We start from the raw sequence: 23,319 nt of genomic DNA on the forward strand, positions 1-23,319 counted from the left end.
TTTCCTGTACAACACATGAAGCACTGATTCTTCTTTCAGAGGTTGTCCCCTAACCAAATACCATACCAGGTACTGTAGGTAGAAATGTGAATATATGCAAATTGATGTTGGCTTGAATAGAGCACGATTTCTAAAATTATTAGTTAAATGTTTCCAGGCAAGCTATTACAAAGAAAATGTCAGAAAATGTCCAAATGAAACTATACTTGTGGTGAAATGCGGTGAGTAGAGTGTGGTGTGGTGAAATTCAGTAGAGTAACTGATATTCATTTCACTCTGAACCATATATGTTACGTGCTTCATGTTATGTTATTTCATGCAGCATATTCCAATACGGCTTTGGAGTTTTCTCAGGTGCAAATGGTGTCATCACTGTGATAAATATGTTTAAATGTTTTACCATATATTGAAAGGCAGTCAGTGCATAGTGTGCAAGATGAAACTTGAATTCAATTTCACTGATGGGCGTTCTTTTTATCACTGTCAGATGACTGATACTTCCTTGTAAAAAGCCACAAGATACATGCATTACTTTTGCAAAACCAGTAATAACACGTTCTTGTATATATGTTCTCACGTTTAGAGGCTTGCATTTTGGGGAACACTTCAGTCTTTGTGCTCACTCACATGCCTGAGTAAAAGACTTCATAGTGGTTTATTGCACCACATATCACGAGGGTGTAGTCTAATTCATCTATTTTTAACACGTTCCTAAGGAGCTCTGATATTGCATTATTTGACCGGTTTATTTTCTCTCATTACCTAAGATTCAGTTGGTCAACCATGCTTACCAGTAGTGGCACAGATGGGGACTTAGATTAACAGATGCTTTACTGTATTTTTTATTTTTTTCCCCCTTTCTTTTTTTTGTTTTCTTCCCCCCCTTCTTCTCTTACAGTACTCATGTCATGCATTGGTAGTGTATAACTAGCAGGTATTACACTTGATGTCCTCATAATAAATCAGCTCAGACAGATGTATGCCGTCTGTCTATTGTTTAATTTTCACCTCAAATGACTTTTTGGATTGCACATGGTTAAAATTAAAATTTAATACATGTTTTCACTTCACTTGTATCCTTTCATTTTTAATCATGTTTTCTTTTCCTCTGTGTTTACAGCTCATAGGTTACAATGAGAAACCAGTCAACCTCCAGATGTTCATTGGGACTGCCGATGATCGCCATGTGAGACCACACGCATTCTATCAGGTGCACAGGATTACTGGCAAAACTGTAGCCACTCCAAGCCAGGAGATGCTGATTGGCAGCACAAAAATTCTTGAGATTCCTCTTCTCCCTGAAAACGGCATGTCTGCCAGGTACATGTCATGAAGGCTTGTGATTTACATATTAGGCTGCCTTGAAAACATCCAAAATAGAATGTTTTGCGTAAGTGATTTGTAGGGAGGATGGATATATTCTCTACATCAATAGGATGGCAATTTCAAGTGGAAAATATGCCATATTTATGACTTTTTTTTTTTTTCAGACCTAAAATAAAAAGCTTGAATATGCCATGTTTCCTTCCCAGGGATTACATGTTTGTAGATTCAGTATACAAGCTACTGTATTTCAGTTAGTTAGTTTGAGATATCATGGTCATGCTCTCCACAATGTTTGCCTTATTATTTGTTTTATTTTTATGTACTAATTTTATTTTTCCTTGAAGCATCGACTGTGCTGGAATTCTGAAACTCAGAAACTCTGACATTGAGTTGCGGAAGGGAGAAACAGACATTGGCCGTAAGAACACACGAGTGCGAGCTGTGTTCCGTGTGCATATTCCTCAGGCCAATGGGAAAGTGCTGTCATTGCAGGTGGCCTCCATCCCTATAGAGTGCTGTGAGTACTATCTTATTCATAATCGCAAAAGCTGGTCTAAAGTCTAGGGGTTCACAGAATGCTACTGATACCATACCTGTGTGAAATGAATTAAGAATCATATTATACATCACAATGCAACATGTAAAGTAATGATTATCTAATGATAAGTATACCACATTTAGTTCTGACTCTGCAGTGTGATTGGCTGAGAGACGTTCCAGGAGTGCCAACATTACACGATAATGGCACTCTGACCGAAACTCTTCTGGTATCACTCTGCCACAAGCACATGTAACCTAGCAACATTACAATTATGCACATAAAAGACTGTCAAAATTCATTACAATGAGTTCATAAAATCTAGTATTAAATTTAAATTTGGAAGATAAATCTATTAATGACCACCCTGAAACTTCTAATGTGCCAAGGTTTGTCACCCTTACTAAGGAGGATTTGAATGCGCTGGAACGGCAGAGAAACAAAGTCAGTACAGTAAAGCAAACATCCTGGGCACTGAATGCATTCACAGTTTGGTTGGAGAGCAAAGAGACTGAAGTCAATTTTAGTACCATCACTAAACACAAAATGCGTTTTTATGGATCAGTCAGAAATGTAAAGGAAGGTTATACAGCATCAGCAGCTTCGCTGTGTTAAGAGCTGGACTTAACAGATATGTTAATGAACCTCTGATCAGCCGTGGATGGTGTTTGATGAAAGATGCAGAGTTTACACCAGCAAACAATATCTTTGTGGCGGTTGTGAAAAAAATAGGAAAGAACGGATGTGACAGAACCTTGCATCGTCCAACAATATCATCTGAAGACCTTGCAAAAATATACCACTCAAAAGCACTTGATCCTGAAACCAGACCACACAAATCAGTATGTTGATGAATAATATATCTGCATAGTCCACATTAATATCGCTGCACCTAAAACGAATGGGATTAATTTTCCTTACATGTGTGGTTTGACATTAAGCTACACTTTGGCAGGCGAGGGAAGGAAGGAAACAGACAACTTCGCAGAGAATCATTCGTTATACAGAAGGACGAAAATGGGGAGAAATTTGTCACTCTATCCTTTAATGAGGATACATTAAATCACAAAACCTATCAGGAACAAGACAGAGAGCTGAGGCCTGGGGCAATGTTTCTGTGCACAGGAAAAATATGTCCCGTAGCAAGTTTTGAGCTCTATATAAGAAAGCTTCCAATTAATGTTCTGGCTTTTTACCTGCAGCCAAAGAAATCTGCATGCCTATCAGATACTGTGTGGTATAGCGCTGTGCCACTTGGTGTAAACCAACTCTCCAACATTTTGCACCATTTAAGTAAAGAAGCAAGTAAATCTCGCATTTACATTAAACATTGTTTGCAAGCAACAGCTATTCAGAGCCTTACTGATGCTGGAATGGAGGCTAAAGAGATCATGACTGTTAGTTGACACATATCAGATGCGTTTCTTAAGAGTTACTGGCGACCATCTCTGTCAAGCAGGAAAAGATGGCGCAATGTTTTGTCTGTTGCTTGTATTCCTATGGACGCTATATTAGAAAAAATTTTAAAAACCCAAAATGCTAAAAAAGAAGTTTTTAATTCGTACAAATCAAAACAAAACTGCTCACTCGATTCATATTGTAACTGCACAACTGTTACATGCTAACATGCTAATGTAAAATGTTTATAATCTCTAGCATTGAAATCATAACGGGATCCTAGACTTTCGTTAACAGGTCTCATGTAGTGTAACAGCCTGCCTTATAAATCTGACCTTTATTTGGTAAATTAAAACTTTTCAATCTATATTTGTGTTTGTCTGTATAATAAACAGTTATTGGGAAATGATGTTTCTCTGCTTTTATGATGTTGATTAACCAGCCAAGTGCCCGATAGAATGGAACTATTTTCTCACAGAATGGTGATAAACAAGTGGCATATAAAGGCAATAATACACTCGAGGTTTGTGCTATAATGTGAGATACTGGTACTGATCTTCTGCATCTAAGATCATGTTATAGCACACCCTCTGGTGTATTACTGCTTAAATATAGTACTATAAATTCCAGCTTTGAGATTTTTTTCCATTCGTGCTTGTGTTAATAAAGAGCAATGCTAGTTTATTGTGTGACTGTCTCCCGATTATATTTCTCTTAATGCTCCAGCTCAGCGCTCAGCCCAGGAGCTCCCTCAGATAGAGCGGTTCAGCCCTACCTGTGGCTCTGTGACTGGGGGTCAGGAGATGCTAATCACAGGCCAAAATATCACCCCAGAGTCAAAAGTTATCTTCGTGGAAAAGGGCCCTGGTAAGGGGAATTCAAAGAACTACCTGCTTAAATCAGTATTAAGTTATTTTCTGTTCTTATTGATTTTTTTTTTCATTACAGATAGCAAAACTATCTGGGAGGTGGATGCAAAACCAGTTCGTGAAAAGAGTACAGATGTAAGGTTCATCAAATTAATTGAGTGCATTAATCTATAACCCCTTATTTATTTATTTGTTATTTAAGCTTCGGGAAAGCATATTAGTTTTGGGTATAATTTTTGTATTTGTTGAGATAAGTAGACAACTCTTACTACTTGAAAACACTTTTTTATTAATAATTATTGGCCTTTTGTAGACAAGCATTGTGGTGAAGATCCCTGGGTATCATAAGAGGCTCTTGACGTCCTCCACTCAGGTATATTTTTATGTCAGCAATGGCAAAAGAAAGAGGAGCCCTGTTCAGCGCTTCACCTATGTTGCAGGTAAAGACCCATTGATTGTGTTTGTATACAGTCGGTATAAGTCATGCATGGTCAACTTGCTGCTGGTTGTTTGGTTGACATTATGGCTTTGAGATTCATAACAGCGAGCATAGTAACCATACTAAATATTGCTACATTTTGACGTGAGATTGTTTTTAATGCATCTGATACTACCATACATGCAAATACGAGGGAATGCAAAAATATATATAAGATGTTAACGTGTTAAACCTCAGGCTTACTGTTCATTAAAATGGAATTTCACTACATTTTCTGAGTGGTCTGAGGTGAAATAGTATATTGTAGAAATGTCTCTTTACAGTTGTACTAACCAGAAGGAGGGTACATTGTCTGCATTTTTTTTTTTTTATCATACATGTATCTTCAGAGTTATTTTAGTCATATTTTGCTCCAAAACACACTTCATACACTTTGCTAATCTGAATGGAAATTTTAGCTTCATTTAAATCTTACAACGGTGCCTTTGATGTCAGGCAACATATTAATAACGGTTTCATGTCATAAGCTTCTGGTAAAGAGCTTCTAAAGGCATTAAATACTTGTGTGGTTCCTACAATTACTGCTGTGAACAGCTCTGATTGTAATAATCTCTAGAATTAGTGTTTAACATAAAAATCTCTGATTGACTTTAACATCTTAATACTCAAGAGATGTTAAGGAATGCAGCAAAAGTTTAAAAAGTTCTGTTCCTTTTGATTCCCAGAGATAATTCTTGAGGTTTTCTTGCGTTCACTCATTCAAAACATGCCTAAAATAGAATCTAGTCTCTCCCTGAGTTATAAGATTTAACTGCATGCATAAAATTACCCTGTTGTAAAGTGCAAAACGCAAACTGTTGGATTAATTAATAAATTTGCCTTTTTAAGCAGTGCAGGTAAAGCAGGAATTTGACAGTATTGGAGATGATGCTGTCTGTGATCCGGCAGAGCTAATCAATCCTCAGGCCCAACTGCCATCGCACCAAGCCCACTCCCTGGAGCAGTGGCTCTACACTGAAGGTCCAGTAGATGTTCCATCCTCAACCCAGCTAAGCTACTCTCCAGTAGGCTCATCTTATCTGGACAGACTCCATCCTCCAGATGGTAGCTTAAATGTTGGACATGGGCTACACTCAATATTCCACACACCATCAGATGATTTCTCCAAGTCCTCATACCAGGGGCCGCAAGATAATCTAACTTACAATGGACAGTCCAGTCTTACCAGTGACATTGCAAGTGGGAGAAATTCATCACCTCTTATGTCTGAACATGCAGCTTCTTTACTGAGAATTGGACATGACACTTCTCCTGGAAGTGTTTGTTCCGTCAATCAAGTCTCTGCTTCAAGATACAACAAGGGTTATATGAGCCCTACCTCAGGTTCAAACCAGCCAGGTCTATGTAGCTCCAACCATTATAGATCTAATCATGATCCTGTGGACCTGGTAGGGCTGTCAAATTCATCTTCCTCTCTGGAGTCTCCTGTCTCCCATCAGCCTTTATCTTCTACCATAGTGCCCTCTACCTCACCCTTAAACAGAGCAGTCCCTACAGACCTAAAGTCTACCAAAACTCCCGAAATCCAGACAACTGGGACAAGCACACCAGAAACATCTTTGGGTTCCTTTGATTCACAAGATTGCTCACTGGATGCAAAGAGGTCTAACATTAAACAAGAACCAGCGGAAGATAAGGAGCCTTCATTCCAGTCCACTGGGCTACAGGATATAACACTTGACGATGGTAAGAATTCATGAATCTTATTTATTATAATTTTTGTTAGTATATTCGAATCCTATTAATATCAGGATGTAACCGTGTTTAAAGTATATGTATATAAATGTATTTATTAATTAGTGACACTAGGGATTGGCAGTATCCACTTTTTTCATCTGTCATACCGTCTCAAAATATTACTGTGGGGTTTGCACTGTCAGGCTGCATGAGCCTCATATCTGTGAGCACGTCATTTGAAGGGTTTTGTGGAGTGGAGTGTTTGCACGTGAGCCCTAAAGTGCACAGCGACACATGCTGACAAAAAAACCCATTTCTGAGAGAGCGTATTTCAGTATCTGGTGCTGGAGGAACAGAAAAGATAAAGAATAAGCTACATAAGACAGGCTCTACACTGTTTAGAAGCATAGCCAACAAGCTAACAGTCACTTGTGGTTTAGCACACAACAACAGATGATTTTCCAGCAAACTGAGCCTCAAAACACACATATTTATAGGATAAAGCCTCTTACCTGTGAGCACAAAGTTGAGTGAAGGGTCTTCTGAGTGTTTTGTCTGTTTTAAGCTTCATTCATCATTTTTACCCCAAACTCACAGCGGTGTGTTATTATTGTCCAAACACACAGTTCTGGGACCCTATTGTAATTGAGCTTGTGTTTTTTCTTCACCCATTTTCAGTGTGCATCACCAGTCAGTGAGTTCCAACAGCGCCCCCTCTCTGTGGCTTAAATGCACATGAATGAGCTCATTCACCGTGTACTTAACTTAGACACAGAAAAGAAACTTAACACACCACACACCTTATAATTTTGAAATTCCACTCTCATTTTCAGATATCCTCTATATTTTTAAATACAGCTGTGTACGGTTTTATTGTTATACCACCCAACACTATTGCAAATATTTTAGTTCTTTGTTCTTTTTAGTTAAAGTTCATTAAATTTTCCTGACAGGTAAATAAAACCACAGCTATTGGGCTGTGTGTTCATATAAATGCAAATCTCCTCAATGGTATGAAGGACACGTCATATGCTTTTGACTTTTGTTTATGCTTCAGCATAAATGAGCAGCTGCCACCCTCAGTGCGAAGAACCTGTTTGGTTTGGGTCTAATTATAGACTACAGACCTGAGCATGGCGGGAAAGAGGATACATGCTTGTATGTAGCATAGCATCGAGTTTGGAAGAGAGCTAAATATATCATGGAGCTTAATTTGCTGTAGTTACTAGTGCACAGCTGTTTAGTCACCAAAGTGACAGACACGCATGGTTCATGCAAGACATTCTTGTGCTTAGCATTAAACGAGATCCTCACATAGCAGTGAATATAGGCCCCTCACTGAGTAGCCTTTTACAACTGGCCTTTGTTGATCTGACCTTTGTTTATATCATTGCTTTCTGTTGTCTTGTGAACAAAAATTTCCATTTTTCTTGTTGTCAAAATAAACAGATAAACAGAAACAGTTCAAAAGGGCATTTTGACATTGAATGTTAAACCCTTTTAAATTTGCTCATATTTTCCTTCTTTTGTAAAGTTATTTTTTGAAGATGTAAGGGTGTTGTTCTTACAGTTATATCATGCAGTATGAAAGAGATTCTATCAAGCTGTTCTGAAGGAGATATGAGAATGTTTTTCTCATTAATCTGATGGGTATAACTAAATATTTGACTTGTCTTACAAGCAATTTCAGTAAAATTGATTTGCAATCTGTAACCACCCTAAATATACCATTTTAAGATTACTTTAGAACCCTTTAAACTTCCCTACTGTTGTGTTTGCAGCACATGCACACAGCGAGCCTGGCTTTTAGCCATCAGTTCTCAGCTCCACTTTTTGTGTTGGAGAGGACAGGTGCAGTCAACTGCTATGCCCCCTCGATAGCTGAGTACTGTTGTTCCTCCCCATTATTCCTTTAACTAGAAAGAATTGTACTTGTAACCTTAGATGTGTATTGACTTTTATCTTATTTTAAACTGATCCTACTCACGATGTACTTTTACTATTAAAAATATATTTACTATTTATTGAAGTATAGTGTAATTATACTTCTACAGTATGAACCTAAAATGATAAATGAATATGTGAAAAGACATATGCATACTTCATTCCCCATTCTATATAGGTTTTTTGTCTGATTTCATAAATACACCTTTGTGAATTTTGCAGCCGTCAATGTCTCAGTTTTTTGGCATTTGAATTGAGATGACTATGAAAATATGAACTGACAACACATGTATAGCAAAGTAAAATAGTGAGTTTTCATAGTGAATTTTCAAATGTGTTTTCACACCTAAGAACTGTAGTTGCACAATGATACGGACATATTGCTCAGAATTACAGGAAGTTATACAGAGAGAATCGGCTGAATCCAGCTACAGGAACAATACTGCCCTCAGATGGTGTGTATGTATATGTATGTATATACATAGATCAGCCTTAGCATTAAAATGACATCCTTTTTTTCTGTACTCATTGTACACTTTGGCAGCCCCACCTACTATACAAGTGCACTTTGTATGTCTGTGTTTGCAGATTGTAGTCCATCTTTTGCTCTGAATACCTTTTACCCTGTTCTTCATTGGTCAGGACTCCACAGTACCACCACAGAGCAGATTTTATTTGGGATCATTCTCAGTGCTGCAGTGACACTGATGTCGTGTTGGTGTGTTAGTGTGTGTTGCGCTGGTATGAGTAGATCAGACACAGTAGTGCTGAGTGAAGTATTTAAACCCAAAAACATATATCTGGCCAACAGCCTCCTGTGTCCACTTATGAAAGGCTAGAGGGTGGCCATCACGTACAGCGCAGCAACAAATGAGTTACTGTCTCTGACATTGTATCTACAAGGGGGATGACAAGACCTCCAACACGTCTGTCACTGCAGTGCTAAGAATGATCCATCACTCAAATAATACTTAAAATAATCTAATAAATAGAGGTAACAAATATGCAGGGCAACAAGTAGACTCCAGTTTGTAATTGTAAAATGGCAAAGTGCACCTTTATGGTAACTGTAGCTGATAAAGTTGACAATAAATATTTGGACTAATCTTTTAAAAGGGAAATATTATTCCTAATTTTTTTCACAAGTTAACACAGTTCTTTGGGGTCTTAATAAAATGCCTGTGATATGCTTTGGTCAAAATACCACATGGATCAAACAACAACGCACTCTTCTTGCCCTTTCTAAACAGCCCTGTTCAGAATGATAACTGTCACTCACTGCTGAGAACGAGAGTCTGCTTACAAATGTGAGGTCAGAAGCAATGAGGTGTGAGGACAGAATCTCTGGCTTTTAGCCATTTGTGCTTTGTTCTCTTTCTTTTCCTTTCTCATTTTCTTGATGTTTATCAGTATATGAATTGCTCAGTGCTTGTTGCATATGTTTTTGTCCTTTGACTGGAGAGACACATGTGAGGAGGCAGTACAGAACCTAAGTGCCTGCTATTTACGTATGATGCAGCACAAAATCAAAACCAGAATTTATGCCCTCAAACATAGGCAGATCACAAATCTGACTGGATTGATAAACATTTTGTTGGTGGTTAGGAGCTTCAGGTCCCCAAATTAATGTACATTAATATTTAAGTAATTTTGCTGATGCTTTTATCCAGACGGACTTTCAAAATCGCTTCACTGTTTACTGAGTAAAACTAGTCTGTATAAGATCAAAAAGATACCTCAAGCTTTGATGCTGCCAAATACATATGTATGTATGGATACCTAGATACAGTGCTCACATACTACACTGCCTTAATGTTAAATCAAGTAAGTTCCCTCCTTGTTTATAGACAAATCAATGAGAAGAAGGTCTAGAATTGATTCAAAACATTTCATTTTATTGCTCTTCATGGGACCTCTAAATGTTCAGCCTAAAGAGGTATCAATGCAAAAAAAGTAGGTCTTCGGGTTTGTTTTCCCCCTAGAATCATCTGGATGACATTTTGTGTGTCATTCATTCATTGTCTGTAACCGCTTATCCAATTAAGGGTCGCGGTGGGTCCAGAGCCTACCTGGAATCATTGGGCGCAAGGCAGGAATACACCCTGGAGTGGGCGCCAGTCCTTCACAGGGCATTACACACACACACACACACACCCACACACACTTTTTGAGTCGCCAATCCACCTACCAACATGTGTTTTTGGACTGTGGGAGGAAACCGGAGCACCCGGAGGAAACAGTCACCCGGAGCGGGAATCGAACCAACAACCTCCAGGTCCCTGGAGCTGTGTGACTGCGACACTACCTGCTGCGCCACGGTGCCGCCCCATTTTGTGTGTCAAGTCATATTATTTTTATAGTTCATTCATTCATTCATTATCTTTAACCGCTTATCCAATTCAGGGTCGCGGTGGGTCCAGAGCCTCCCTGGAATCATTGGGCACAAGGTGGGAATACACCCCGTAGGGGGCGCCAGTCCTTCACAGGGCTATTTTTATAGTGGTTTTTTTTTTTTTCAAACTTATTATTTCACAAAACAGCTTTACAGACATCAAAAATTAAAACTAATTTTTAAAATAAATAACCCCAGGTGAGCAAGTCAAAGGTGACAATGGCAAGGAAGAACTCTCTCGAAGCTGGGGGAAGAAACCTTGGGAGGAACAAAGACTCACAATGAGGACCCATCCTCTTGCAAACAAAGCATAAAGTGTGGCAAGAAGTAGCAGGATGAATTTTGAAGTGAATAGTGTTATACATTCTGCTCAGATTCAGGTCAATACTGATACAATGCTTCTTTGTAGTACAGATGAGCAATGACCCACAACATGTTCAAAAAGCCAAGACCTTTTTATGGGTAAGGAATGGTCTTGAGTGGCTGAGTCAGTCACCTGAACTCTACAATACTGATCTTGCTTTCCATGAACTGAAGACTAAGCTGAAAGTGGAAAGGCCCATAAAGAAGCACAGACTGAAGACGGCTTCACTAAAGGCCTTGCAAGGCATTAGAAGAAACTCAGCATTTGGTGATGTCCAAAGGATTTTCTTCCAAGAATAAAAAAAGTGCTGTGTTAACCTGTCTGATTACTTCTGAGCCTGTGAATATGACAGAACTATGTAATAAAACACTGTAATTCCTAAATGTTTACTGCAGTGGTTTTTTAAACCCCTTGAATTAAAGCTACAACTCAACACTTCAATGGCATTTTGAAATTTTGGTTTCAGAACCACTGTGCTGACATACAGGGGCTAGATAATTTACTGTAGGTTGTTTCTTAAAGCCTTGCTTTCCATTCATGCATTTTTATGTCATTAAACTTTGTCAAATTGCAGAAATGAAAAATTTTTTTTCCTTCTTTCCAGTGAGTGAAATCATCGTCAGGGACTTGTTCCAGAGTCCAGACCCGGCAGGGGACTCCCATACACTGCCATAGGAGCACTGTTACTGAATGTTTCTGTGACGTGATCAAAATGTACTGTACATACTGTAACTATGCACTCTGCCTGCTTCTCAGAGGACCTCCTGAATAGAGCGTAACATGACTGTGTATTAGCCATATACCAAAAGTGATACACATTATGGGTTCTAGCTTTATCATCTATGTGCTTTGTTTTGAAATGTTCCTTGAACTGGACTTACAAAATGTGAATGTTTTAGCTGAGACCTGAGACTAGATGTGCTTTTTTTGAAGTGCCTGAAATGTGACATTCAGTATAACATGTTTAACTCTGCTAAATGTACACTGTAAAAGGTATTTATGACTCAGCTCTATGCAATATAGTTTTATAATCAAAATATATTATGATAACTGTACAGATTTTACACTGTTAAAAACTTATCTTAGTTTATAATTGGACTTTTTTTTGGAATTTGGCAAGATATATTTGTAATTGGCAGAGTATGTAAATTTGTCATGTTGTCTAAGAAATTATCTGATAGTTTTTCAGATTTCTATTTATAAATTGTGAGAAAACATTAAAATATATGACATTGTGTAATTCACATTGCAGCTTTGAAGTAAAGTATTTTTTTTTCAATTATATATTTATCATAAAGGCTTGCTCTGATTCTTCGTTTTAAAATGAATAAGCCATAGCCTATAAAAAGCAGGGAAAAAAATGTCTAGAGGCATTAAACAAATTGGATTTCCAAATTACAATACCACAGTCTTCTAAGAGGCCATGGTCTTACTGTTTAGCTCTGGGAATATGCTACATGATTCTTAACCTGATTTTAACGGCTTTACTGACAAACAGTTGTAAATTTAGATATCTGGGAGTTTAAGAGGGGAAGTATATCTATTTACCCATTATACAACTCGTAGCTCTTTTAGAATGTTACGTGTTGTTCATGATCAGATTAATTTCTAGATACAATATAGTAATTTCATAAATGATGATACATTTCACTGCCCACTCCAGGGTCAATCACACAGGTCCTGGGGTGTTGGGTTTGAGCAAAACCTGTTTGTGAGGAATTTGATGTGTTCTCCCCATGTATGTGTGGGTCTTCTCTGGAGGCTCTGTTTTCCTCCCACAGTCCAAAAACACATTGATAGGTGGGTTGACCATGCAAAAGTGTCCATATGTGTAGGTGTGTGATGCCTATGATGGACAGGCGCCCCATCCAGGGTGTGGTCTTTCCTTGCACACCATTCTGGGCAGGGCACTGCGACCTGTAATGGATAAAGAGTTACAGACAAGAATGTTTAAAAGTAGCAGTTTAATAATTTGATTAAACTTTTTTAAAAAAATGTTTTTTATTATTTAACAAGTAGTCTTTGTAGATTTTTAAAAATTATTATTTAAAGAAATTTGAAAAAAAAAAACTACAAATTTTCATGCGTCTGTAAGGCAGGTCTACTTTTGAAGATTTTTAAAAATGTATTGCATGTTTTATTGTAATGCATGATGTCTGAACTTGAGTCAAAATCTAAAATCCAAACGGTTTTGTCTTTAATTATTTAAACACTATCTTCTGTAGAGAGAGAGGTGGGGGGTGTTTTCTTTAGAATCATCTGGATGACATTTTGTGTGCGGCGGTGGACCGACATAGATAAATAACCTATGTTTATAAATTAATGTTTTTTATTGTTTGCATATTTTGTATATTTTAAAAAGCACGGAATTTAAGGTTTATGCGCTTACAAAATCCGTTAGTAAATTTTGAAGAGAGCCGTTAGCCGCCATGACAGTTTCCACGTTCTTGCGTGAGCACCGTCTGACGTAGAGAGAGAGAGAGAGTGAGAGAGACGGAGAAACTACTGGAAGGAATATTAGACTTCCGAGCCCCAAAACAGAGTAAAGAAACAATCAGAAAGTATTCATCGAGCGAGGAACAGAGTGCGAAGTGGCCTCGACTGAGTGAATAACCAGCGTCCAAGAGTGAATTTTGTGCCGATCCTCTTTGAAAACATCAACAGTACCGAGGCGGACGGTGGAGCTAACGCCACAGCGGTTAGCCAGACAGCAGCTAACGTTGTTTAACCGGATAAACCGTCACACGGACTTCAAAACAGCACGACACTTAGCTACCGTCGAAACCGCCACCGCACACCAACAAGTGCTCGCCCTGTGGTCGTGATGGGATTTAAAACCGCCAATGGCAGAAGTATGAACAAGCCTGTGTTCGGTGAGCTGTTTGTCAACGAGCCCGTCGCCGTTTGCACGTAGACGTAGCTGTCTTTAACTGGCGAAGACTCCTATATTCACTTCGTATTTCATAACTTCACATACCGGGTATGCCCCGGGTTTATGTCTCCTAGTGATTTAGAGTTTTAACAACGAAGAACAACTGTTAAAATCGTGCTTTTCCTCTAGTCGAGCCAGCTGTCTGGGTTTCGTGGCGTGACCCTAATCCGAAAGACAGTCGCAAGACAGGAGAGCACACCCAGGACTGTTTTTTTATTTATTTATTATTTTAAATCACCATCTTTAAAGGCATCTCTGGGACTGACCTCTCTTTAGAGTCTCTAGCTCACACTGGCTCACACTGCCACTATGCCTCTGTTGTTTCTGGAGCGGTTCCCGTGGCCCAGTCTTCAGACCTACACGGCGCTGAGCACAGTGCTGCTAGCGGGCTCCATCCTCAGCGCCTACAGCGCGGTGACACACACCGAGCCCCCGGCGCTCCCTGCTTCTCCAGCGTCGCAGGACTCCCACAGCGGCCCCGTGGAGGACATTAATGTGGACAAAGCTGAGAGCTTTGAGCATGTGGCCACCAGCGTGCTGCTCTATCTCGTCTCGGACAGTTTGTTTGTTTGGGTATGTGTAGTATTCTTCGACAGAATGATTGAATTTGCACTCTTCCTACCTGTGCCATCCCTCCTTTATTAAAAGAATACGTTGCAACAACGTGGTAAAGCGTGAGAACAAGATGGTTAATGTTGGGGAAGAGGTAATGATATCATAAAGTCATAGACATAACTTAAGAGTGGGAAGAGGGTGATAAAGCCTGTGGCCATGGCTTAGGTTTGGAAACGAGGTAATTTAGTACTTCTAATGCTTACTGAGTTGAGGCTATGCATTAAGAATCCATTCGTACATATTAACAAGTTGTGTGCAAGCATTGTTTTTAGTTAAGAAAAGATGTGACCAGCCAGGCACTATATTCCCTGTAGAAGAGGGATGAAGGGAGTAAGCACATACTGAAATATCCGATCTTCCACAGGTGCTGGTAAATACGGCATGCTGTATCCTCATGCTGATCGCCAAGATGATCCAGTGTATTGTTTTTGGCCCTTTGCGGGTTAGCGAGAAACAGGTAAGAAAGAATTAAATCTCCTCTGCGTAGCAAGGGATTAATGGTAAGGGAAAGCCCCTTGTAAAGAGATCATTCTACAGGCCTATTGCCAGTATTGAACATGTTATTTACATTCTTTGATTCAGTGGCATAGTTTTGTTTATACCTACACCTTGGCGCTCCAAAAATGAATGACTAGCGAATCTATATTTTGGATGAATTTTACAGATCTATGCATTCATGTTTTTTCTTGCTCGTCTTTTCCTGTTTTATTTCAACAGCATTTGAAAGACAAGTTCTGGAACTTCGTCTTCTATAAATTTATCTTTATCTTTGGGGTGCTAAATGTGCAGACTGTGGAGGAGGTAGTGTTGTGGTGTTTGTGGTTCGCTGTCCTCATCTTTCTTCATCTGATGGTGCAGCTCTGTAAAGATCGTTTTGAATATGTGAGTAAATTTAGACACATTTTATAATGATGGTTTCCTAGAATAACTCTCTTTAAAATACTTGAAACATGCCAGATTTTATTTTGAATTCTGTTTAGGCTATTTAACACAGTTTCCTTAACTGTTTTAGTGCAAGTGCTTCAGTATGTGATTTGGCACAATATTTGGAAAACTATTTTTTCTCTGCTCCGTTTAGCATTAACAAGAAACCAGTCCTAATTTGTACCCCTGTGTCTTTTTTTTCTAGCTGTCATTCTCTCCAACAACCCCCATGACCAGTCATGTGCGAGTGCTGGCCCTGCTAGTATCCATGCTTCTGTGCTGTGGATTACTTGCTGCTCTCTCTGGCCTAGTCGGACCTCTTCATGGCATGCATACTGTTGCGTTTATGGCGGCTGAGGTAGGGACTTTGGATTTCTGAGGGGCTCCATGATACCAGAGTAAACAGAATATTTTTTCTGACTAGCATGTTTTTTTTCCCCTCTCCTGTTTTTCAGTGCTTACTTGTTACAGTGCGCACTGGCCATGTTATCATAAGGTAAGCATTTTGTATGCAGTATCCATTACAATCATACTATTTGCGCTGTCGTTTGTAGGCCAAGAAACCTGAGCTGTTTAGCCCTCTCTTAGGTTTCTGTGCATGCAGAAAAATATAGCGCTGAGAATTTGATACTGTTTATGTAGGTATTCTATTCACTTGTGGGACCTGAATCATGAAGGGACCTGGGAGAGCAAAGGTTCCTATGTCTACTACACTGATTTCATTATGGAGCTTACCCTCCTCTGCCTTGATCTAATGCATCACATCCACATGCTGGTGAGTGATTATATTTAGTCATGTGATAGCATTTAATTATATGCTTAGCATTCTGATTAGTATCATATACATAATCTGATAAAAATTAACATATTCTAAACTGTGTTATAAACTAAAACTAAAGGACACAGTAAAATTCTGTGGTATGTTTGAGACCTTTTAGAAATAACGTTATAATATACACAGATGAGCCATAACATACAACAAACCCTTGTTATTACTGATATCTTGTGGGGGTCGAAACCATTGAAAAAGTGGGTCAACAATGTATGCAGAGCAACTGATGGACAAAGTGCTCCTGTATGATTGTTGGAGTTTGGAGAACGACTAGTTTGTAACTTTTGTTTGCTCTCTTTGACCCTCTTCTTCAGTGATTTGGAGGCCAACAAGACACAAAAGGTATGATTGTATGGTGAATTGTGTTGTAGTAACACTGACGTGGTGGTGATGTGTAAAGCCCCATTTATACTTCTGCAACGACCCTACGCTGCAGGCAACGCGCTGATGTGGATCATTGAACTGATTGGAATCATGGTAGTGTGGGATCCATGACAGGATTGGATAGCTTCATAATTTACCTCTATAATCGATCAGATAAGGCTTACAATTATAGCCTTGTTTTGATGTATGATGGGGTTCAATTTTATAGATGCTTTGAAAGGATCTGTTGTGTTGTACCACCACCACCCATTTTTACTTTGTGCCACACTCAGCCTTTTCAGTCATATGACCAGTGACATGTACCCCTTTTCTCTCAGCTTTTTGGTAATATCTGGCTGTCTATGGCCAGTCTGGTGATCTTCATGCAGCTGCGATATCTCTTTCATGAGGTGCAGCGAAGAATCCGGCGGCACAAGAACTATTTGCGTGTCATTGACAACATGGAGTCCAGGTTGGGAAAGCATTTTGTCAGCTTGCATAACTGAATCTGTATTATGTTTTCAGATTGGAAACGTGCTGGTGTAAATGCTAGATGAATAGCTCTTTGAAAAAAAATGTGTGATCCCTTTTCCTCATTCTATAGGTTTGCAGTTGCAACCCCTGAAGAGCTGGTTGCTAATAATGATGATTGTGCAATCTGCTGGGATTCAATGACCTCGGCACGGAAACTGCCCTGTGGACACCTGTTTCATAAGTAAGTTTTATGTAGTACTATGGGGTAAAAATGGCAAAGGCTTTATGCAATTAAGAATAAATATCTGGGAAACGTCAATTATATGATGCACCATATGCCCATTGACAGCATATATAATTATTTTAAATATTGTTTGTGCTTGTATTCATTTAGTTCGTACATTCATTTATGTGTATGTCCTTGTGTGTATACCAGCTCATGTCTCCGTTCATGGCTGGAGCAGGACACTTCCTGCCCGACATGTCGCATGTCATTGAACATCAATGAGGGCAGAAGAGAAAGAGAAGATGGCCAAAGACCACAAATAGAAGACAACATGGCTGCAGGGCCTGGGACTGATGCCAGAGCCCACCTCAACCAGCATAACCACTTCTTTCACTTTGATGGTATATTTGATGCATATTATCTTCCATCTAAAGTAACAACAAAACATATAATTTGACATGAACACTTTAATGGGACATACACATTTCTCCACAAGATAACATGGTTTCCTTGGGTTCTTTGTTTTAAATGCCATAAGGACCAAGAACATTTCTTACCCTCTATAAATGATGTTGTTCACAACAGCTGGTTACAGCACCTTTTGTGAACAAGACTGTTTACTTCAAACACCAGAAAGAACAGCAGTTAAAAAAACGGTGAACTTAAAAAAGCTTCAATTTGTAGTCTTTGTTTGTTTTGTTTTGCCCTATACACCCTCATCCTGGATGCTCACGCATAAACACTAATTTCATTTTTAATGGTGGGTCCAATGCTGTGATTGGAGAGACTCGGGTGAGGAGGCGGGTCTCATCACCTGAAGTGCCTGCTGTCAGTGTTAGTATCCATTTTGTTCTTCTCCCAGAGCAAAAATAATTAAAATCGTGATTAAAAACAGGAAGATTAGAATCCACCACCCTGAAATGCAGAGGCATCACCTACCTACGCAGCTCACTAGGTTTTGGGACAGACCTATAATTTGTTGGTTGGTATGAGCTCCAGATGTCCAAATTTAATGTGCTTAATGCACTCAAAAAATAAATATTTTTTAATTCTATGTCCCCTTAAGGCAAATAGTTTATCTAAGCAGTATGAATGCCTGTGATTGAAAAAACACTATATGCTCTATATTACAAGATTTCTAATTAGATTGAATGTACTGATTATTTGGTAAAATGTTTTAATTTTGTGTAGGCTCCCGAATAGCTAGCTGGCTCCCGAGCTTTTCAGTGGAGGTCATGCATACGACCAACATTCTGGGTATTGCACAGGCTAACAATTCACAACTTAATGCCATGGTAAGAATTGTGGTGTTGTTTCTTCTTCTGAACAACCACTGTCTTGTAGCAAGCATTGCAATGTGTTCAGACTATTAGTCTTTCAGTAATAGTATTTTGTTAGTATTTTAACAGAATTTTGTTATATTTCATAGGCACATCAGATTCAGGAGATGTTTCCTCAGGTTCCTTACCACCTGGTCCTGCAGGATCTGCAGCTCACTCGCTCTGTGGAGGTCACCACTGACAACATCTTGGAGGGTAGGATCCAGGTGCCATTCCCTACTCAGGTAATGCCCGCACCTTGTTGCAGCTCACTCAGCAACTCAGGAAATGCAGTAGCAGTTATAGTTTATGCAGATGAAAATCCAGGCTTTACATATTCTTGTACTGTAATAAATATTTTGTTTGTGGAATATTGGGGAAGCAGGAAATTTTATATATGAGCAGAAAACTCTTATAAAAAATTTGGCTTAGGTATCAAAATCTTAGTTAAAACAGAATTAATTCTATATAGCAATAGCACATTTCTATTCTGTTGACATGCAAGACACCTCATGTATCTTGTCTATATGTTCTTTATCCCAGCTTTTATACAGCTGAGGGCTGTAAACTTAAAAACTTTATATGACCTGACAAAAACGTTAAGGGTGCAATCTTCTAAGGCCAGAAAAAATGGCTGATGTGGTGAATAAGACTAAAGTAACTGCACATGTGATCCAAGAGATTCCACGTGGTATGAAAATGAGGGAATATGCCAGGAATAAAAAGTGTTATCATGTGAAATAGTGTCACTGATTGGCTTATGCTGTTGCCTTCAGCCTGTGGAGCGTGCACCTATACAGGTGAACCTGACCCCAGATGCTGAACCTGGGGCTAGTGGTGGTTCAGAAGTCTCAGCTGCAGAGACGGAGGACTTTGAGGTGCGAGGCAGTCGCTTTTCTAAGTCTGCAGAAGAGAGACAGAGGATGCTGCTGCAAAGGAAAGAGGAGCTTCTTCAGAGAGCACGCAGGTCTGCTGCTAGTATTTAGTCTTTATTATTCAAATTCATTATTCATTTGTTGAAGCTTATAAGCAAACACCTGGGAATTATTTGATGACTTGTGAAGGGTATGAGAAGGAAGTAGGCAAGGTCATTTTATGTTAGGCTTATGATGTTTTGGTTTAAAAAAAAAAAAAAACTATTATATTGTGTAATTTTCTCTCTTTTCGTCTCTCTCTCTCTCTCTCAGACGTTATCTGAATAAAAGTCCTGGAGAAGAAGCTTCTTCCTTTACTGCAGCTTTTATCCCTGAGAGTGATGATGCTGTGCCCTCCCTAGAGGATGAAGGGTCCAGCTCAGAATCCATGACTATGCGTCGCAGGATGCTAGCAGCTGCAGCTGAGCGGCGCATACAGAGGCAGCCAGACACAGCTCTCTAAGGTGGGACACCCAGCTCGGCCTCCTTTTAACCTTCCCATGGCTGTTTATGTGACGATGGGGAAGTGTCTCCTGGTCACTCTCATCTCAAGTCACACAAAGTTGTGCATGACACTTTCCTGTCTGTTGTGCCCAACCGGTAACTCTAGCAGCTCAGGTGTGTCTCAGATAAGTCTCAGTGTCTACTCAGTCTTAACCCTCAACTATTGCACAGTGCTCATATGTGACACACCAGCTTGGCTGTGCTTGGCAGAAAAGTCTATGCATGAGTCATTTTTAACTTTAAAAGCATTCATTGCATCAGATTTATATGCTTGCCCCTAAAGTTCATACAGAACCTCAGGAAACTGTCTGATTCCTGGGTGTGTTTTAGAGGTGATTTTATTGTGTAAAGTTCGCTATTTATAATGGACGCAATGCAAGCATCATTTATTTTAGGTTTATTCAAGACCATTGCAATGCAAGCATTACTTGGTATTCATTTTAGTTTTAAGAAATTGGGCCTTGTATAGTGTGTGTTTTGTTCTTTAAAATCAGAAGTTTATTAAATCCAGTTTTAAATCTAAATCTCACTTGCTGATATTTTAGAAGCTTCATTAGACATGGGCCATGACCAGTAATTAGCTTCTTCAATGGCTTAGTGCACAGTAAAATGATCACTTGCTGTTTCTATAACTGAACAATGTCAATATTACTGGTGGGGTTGTCCTGATTCAGTCAAATACATGGATGAACCCAGAATAAAAATTACATTTCAGACATATTTTGCCTATATCTGTCAGCACCATGTGGTGCTGTAGATATACTTTGGTATATCTGTTTAAAGCAATCAGAGACTGCTCTCATTGAGAGACTGCTCAAATGATTTAAATGCCTGTGGTCTGATCTCAGTCCACATTTATGGTCTTGTGAAGACAAGTTGGCATATGAAGGCTTGCTGGAGGCTAGCTTTCCCGAGTGTCTCCTTGGGAAAAGTGTGCAAAATAAATTTCAGAGGGTAAATAATGTTTTTGTTTTCTGTTTGATCATTTGTTATCAGTGTTTTTAACACTGCAACAGAATTTCAGCGTTTAAATTCACATTTAGTTGTTTTATTTAATTCTTAATACTGTAGATGTGATGGGGTGGAAAGTTACTTGTGCACCACCAGAGTGTTCCCTGTTTTGTGGTACGTTAAAGGAAAACTTGAACATCAGACATTTAATTAGGCTATTGGGGGCAAAACATAGACAGCGGTGACATTTTAGTATATATTTTGAAATATAGTTTAGGATTCTGTTGTTGCTTATTGTGTTGATCAATTTCTACTTCAGCATATCTAACAGATGCTTTTTTTTTGTTGTTGCTTCTTAGTTCAGAGCAATCCTTTTGAATTATTTTAAAATATGAAATTAAGCAATACAGAATCTTAAAGTTTACTCTAAAGTCATTTTGCATGCAAGCAGTCACAGCGTGGAGTTCTGCAGGGTAACCGAAGTAAAACTCAAAATAATAATTAAAAAAACCCTGCGTTAATAACATTTTGTAATAAGCTACTGGTTTTAATCTGACTTTGAGAGAACACAAATATTGACAGGGTGGGACAGGATGCTAGTAGCACGCTATTAACCAGCTCTGCTTGACTAGAGAAATGCAGCTTGACTAAAACAAACTTGGTAAAGGGCGAAGGTCTTTAAACTGGTCTTGTTTATGGAGAGATGTTTTCACTACTGTTTTTACACTGTGAAACCCAGCATTATCAAATGTTTTTCTTGTGTCGTGTCACCATTTATGTTCTTTGTTTCTTTCACTGTCTTCTTGCTGCCTCTCTCTATGCATGAGGTCACTGTTTGTGATGTATTTTTCTTGTATTTCCTAATCAAGTATTCCCAAAGACTGTACTACTGGTGATTGTTGGAGGCTGGAGATTACCAGAGGTGGCAAATTCAGGTCCAGAAAATAAAAATTCTTCCTAGAGTATTGTTTCAACTCTGACATTTCAGAGACATTAAAGTCAGGCCATTGGAATGTAGTCCTAGAGAGGATTTTTACTTTTTAACTTTTGCCACCTGTGGAGATTGATAAGTGTTCCTAAATAATTGATACAGCTCTTTATCTGACTCCAGGTCAGTTCTGGGGCTCTTTGCTGTGGTTGCACGGCTGCACCTTGGATCAGTATTTGTGCAACTGATTCAGATGATTCACTTTATTACCATTAACAAGAAATGTCACTCACTTATGGTAATCTATTCTAAATCTGAATGCTTTTTGTATACATGATTTTTTTTTCATTTGTGCCTAAATTCAACCGTGGATCTAAGATTTATTATGTAAATAATTTTGTAATAAAGTCTGTATAATAAATGTGAAATGATCCTGTACAAAATAAAACTCAAAGCTACTCTAGAAGCTTTTAATTAAATCCTTTGTGTGTCTTTGTTTCATTTCTTATCTTTCTCCAACTATCAGGTCTTTTATTCATGATGATATACATTGGCATGAGAATCAAGTTAAATCCCTGAATAAATGACCTTTCTAAAATCTGCCAAATTCAGTCATAGCAGTAGGTTGTATTGTCTTTTTTTTTTTACAAGTAATCTCAGTAATATTGAGGTCTGGGATCAGTTGGTGTTCTGAGGATAGTGCAGTATTTTAAACAATGTAAATGAAGTGATAACCTCTATAGAACAGTCCCGTGACCCTCCGTACCGTTGTTGGACAGGTTTGGACTGATCAGTACTGTCCTCTGAAACATCAATTATTTTGAAACCGTAGAGAATATAACAACGTGTGTTTGTACGTGGCTGAAGTTGAACATGTCGGTAAGTTTGTATCCACTGCTTGAATTAGCACAATTAAACTTGTAACTTGAGGAGTTTAGTTTTGTAGCAATTATCACTAGCTGTCGTCCCGAATTTCGGGAAATGATCCTAAACAGCAAAAATAACTATATTACCCATATATGGGGTAATCATAAGCAATATCCACATTTCTGTTTGTGCTTTTCAATGTTTGGGGTTCTCCCTGTTGTCTAAAATACTCCAGATGCCTGGAGGGAAAGAGAAAGACCAGCATACAGCTTTTTTTTTAAAAAAAAACTAATTTACAGAAACCGGGGCTTAGTAAACACATTAGAGCGGTTTCGAAAGCGCTAGCAAATGGTGAGGAACCGTCTTCTGAATTTAATAAATATTTACTGGATCGCCTACCGGGCCGGCCTAGAAGAGTCATTTTCGCTTACTGACTCCAAAAGTTGAAACGCGCATGCGCATA

General features: G+C 38.8%; 2 protein-coding genes and 1 long non-coding RNA gene across 5 annotated transcripts in view; 2 read left to right on the plus strand and 1 right to left on the minus strand.

Annotated features, from left to right (window-relative positions):
- LOC136693981 (uncharacterized) overlaps window positions 1–6,972 on the minus strand; it is a 20,477-nt gene extending 13,505 nt beyond the window's left edge. Inside the window, exon 1 of the long non-coding RNA XR_010802137.1 lies at window positions 6,820–6,972. This is a non-coding gene — a long non-coding RNA (uncharacterized lncRNA). The remainder of the gene's footprint in view (window positions 1–6,819) is intronic.
- The window catches only part of nfatc3b (nuclear factor of activated T cells 3b), a 17,166-nt gene extending 4,999 nt beyond the window's left edge, over window positions 1–12,167 (plus strand). The window contains exons 4-10 of one of the 3 annotated variants that reach the window (XM_066667284.1): window positions 1,121–1,320; window positions 1,671–1,843; window positions 3,989–4,129; window positions 4,211–4,266; window positions 4,445–4,571; window positions 5,459–6,316; window positions 11,612–12,167. In XM_066667284.1, coding sequence (XP_066523381.1) covers window positions 1,121–1,320; window positions 1,671–1,843; window positions 3,989–4,129; window positions 4,211–4,266; window positions 4,445–4,571; window positions 5,459–6,316; window positions 11,612–11,682 — 1,626 coding nt within the window. In that variant the 3' untranslated portion in view covers window positions 11,683–12,167. Of the gene's footprint in view, window positions 1–1,120; window positions 1,321–1,670; window positions 1,844–3,988; window positions 4,130–4,210; window positions 4,267–4,444; window positions 4,572–5,458; window positions 6,317–6,985; window positions 7,811–11,611 lie in introns of those variants that run through there. The other 2 variants (XM_066667285.1, XM_066667286.1) reach the window with 2 other exon arrangements.
- A 1,271-nt stretch (window positions 12,168–13,438) lies between these two features.
- Window positions 13,439–22,439, plus strand: amfra (autocrine motility factor receptor a). Its single transcript, XM_066668947.1, has 13 exons — window positions 13,439–14,512; window positions 14,919–15,011; window positions 15,272–15,436; window positions 15,684–15,836; window positions 15,934–15,974; window positions 16,121–16,253; window positions 17,012–17,145; window positions 17,278–17,388; window positions 17,584–17,774; window positions 18,565–18,668; window positions 18,803–18,937; window positions 19,469–19,659; window positions 19,880–22,439. The coding sequence occupies exons 1-13, from the start codon at window positions 14,249–14,251 to the stop codon at window positions 20,067–20,069; spliced, it is 1,905 nt and encodes a 634-aa protein (XP_066525044.1). The 5' UTR covers window positions 13,439–14,248; the 3' UTR covers window positions 20,070–22,439.
- The last annotated feature ends 880 nt before the right edge of the window (window positions 22,440–23,319 follow it).

This window comes from Hoplias malabaricus, chromosome 4 (assembly GCF_029633855.1).
Source record: "Hoplias malabaricus isolate fHopMal1 chromosome 4, fHopMal1.hap1, whole genome shotgun sequence".
NCBI classification, from domain to species: Eukaryota; Metazoa; Chordata; class Actinopteri; order Characiformes; family Erythrinidae; genus Hoplias; species Hoplias malabaricus.

What these genes read in the sequence shown, in the direction of transcription:
- amfra (XM_066668947.1), top strand. Translation starts at nt 14,249, where the DNA reads ATGCCTCTGTTGTTTCTGGAGCGGTTCCCGTGGCCCAGTCTTCAGACC. An exon ending in TGTGGACACCTGTTTCATAA is followed by an intron (nt 17,389 to 17,583) that starts GTAAGTTTTATG and finishes TGTGTATACCAG; the next exon opens with CTCATGTCTCCGTTCATGGC. An exon ending in CTTCTTCAGAGAGCACGCAG is followed by an intron (nt 19,660 to 19,879) that starts GTCTGCTGCTAG and finishes TCTCTCTCTCAG; the next exon opens with ACGTTATCTGAATAAAAGTC.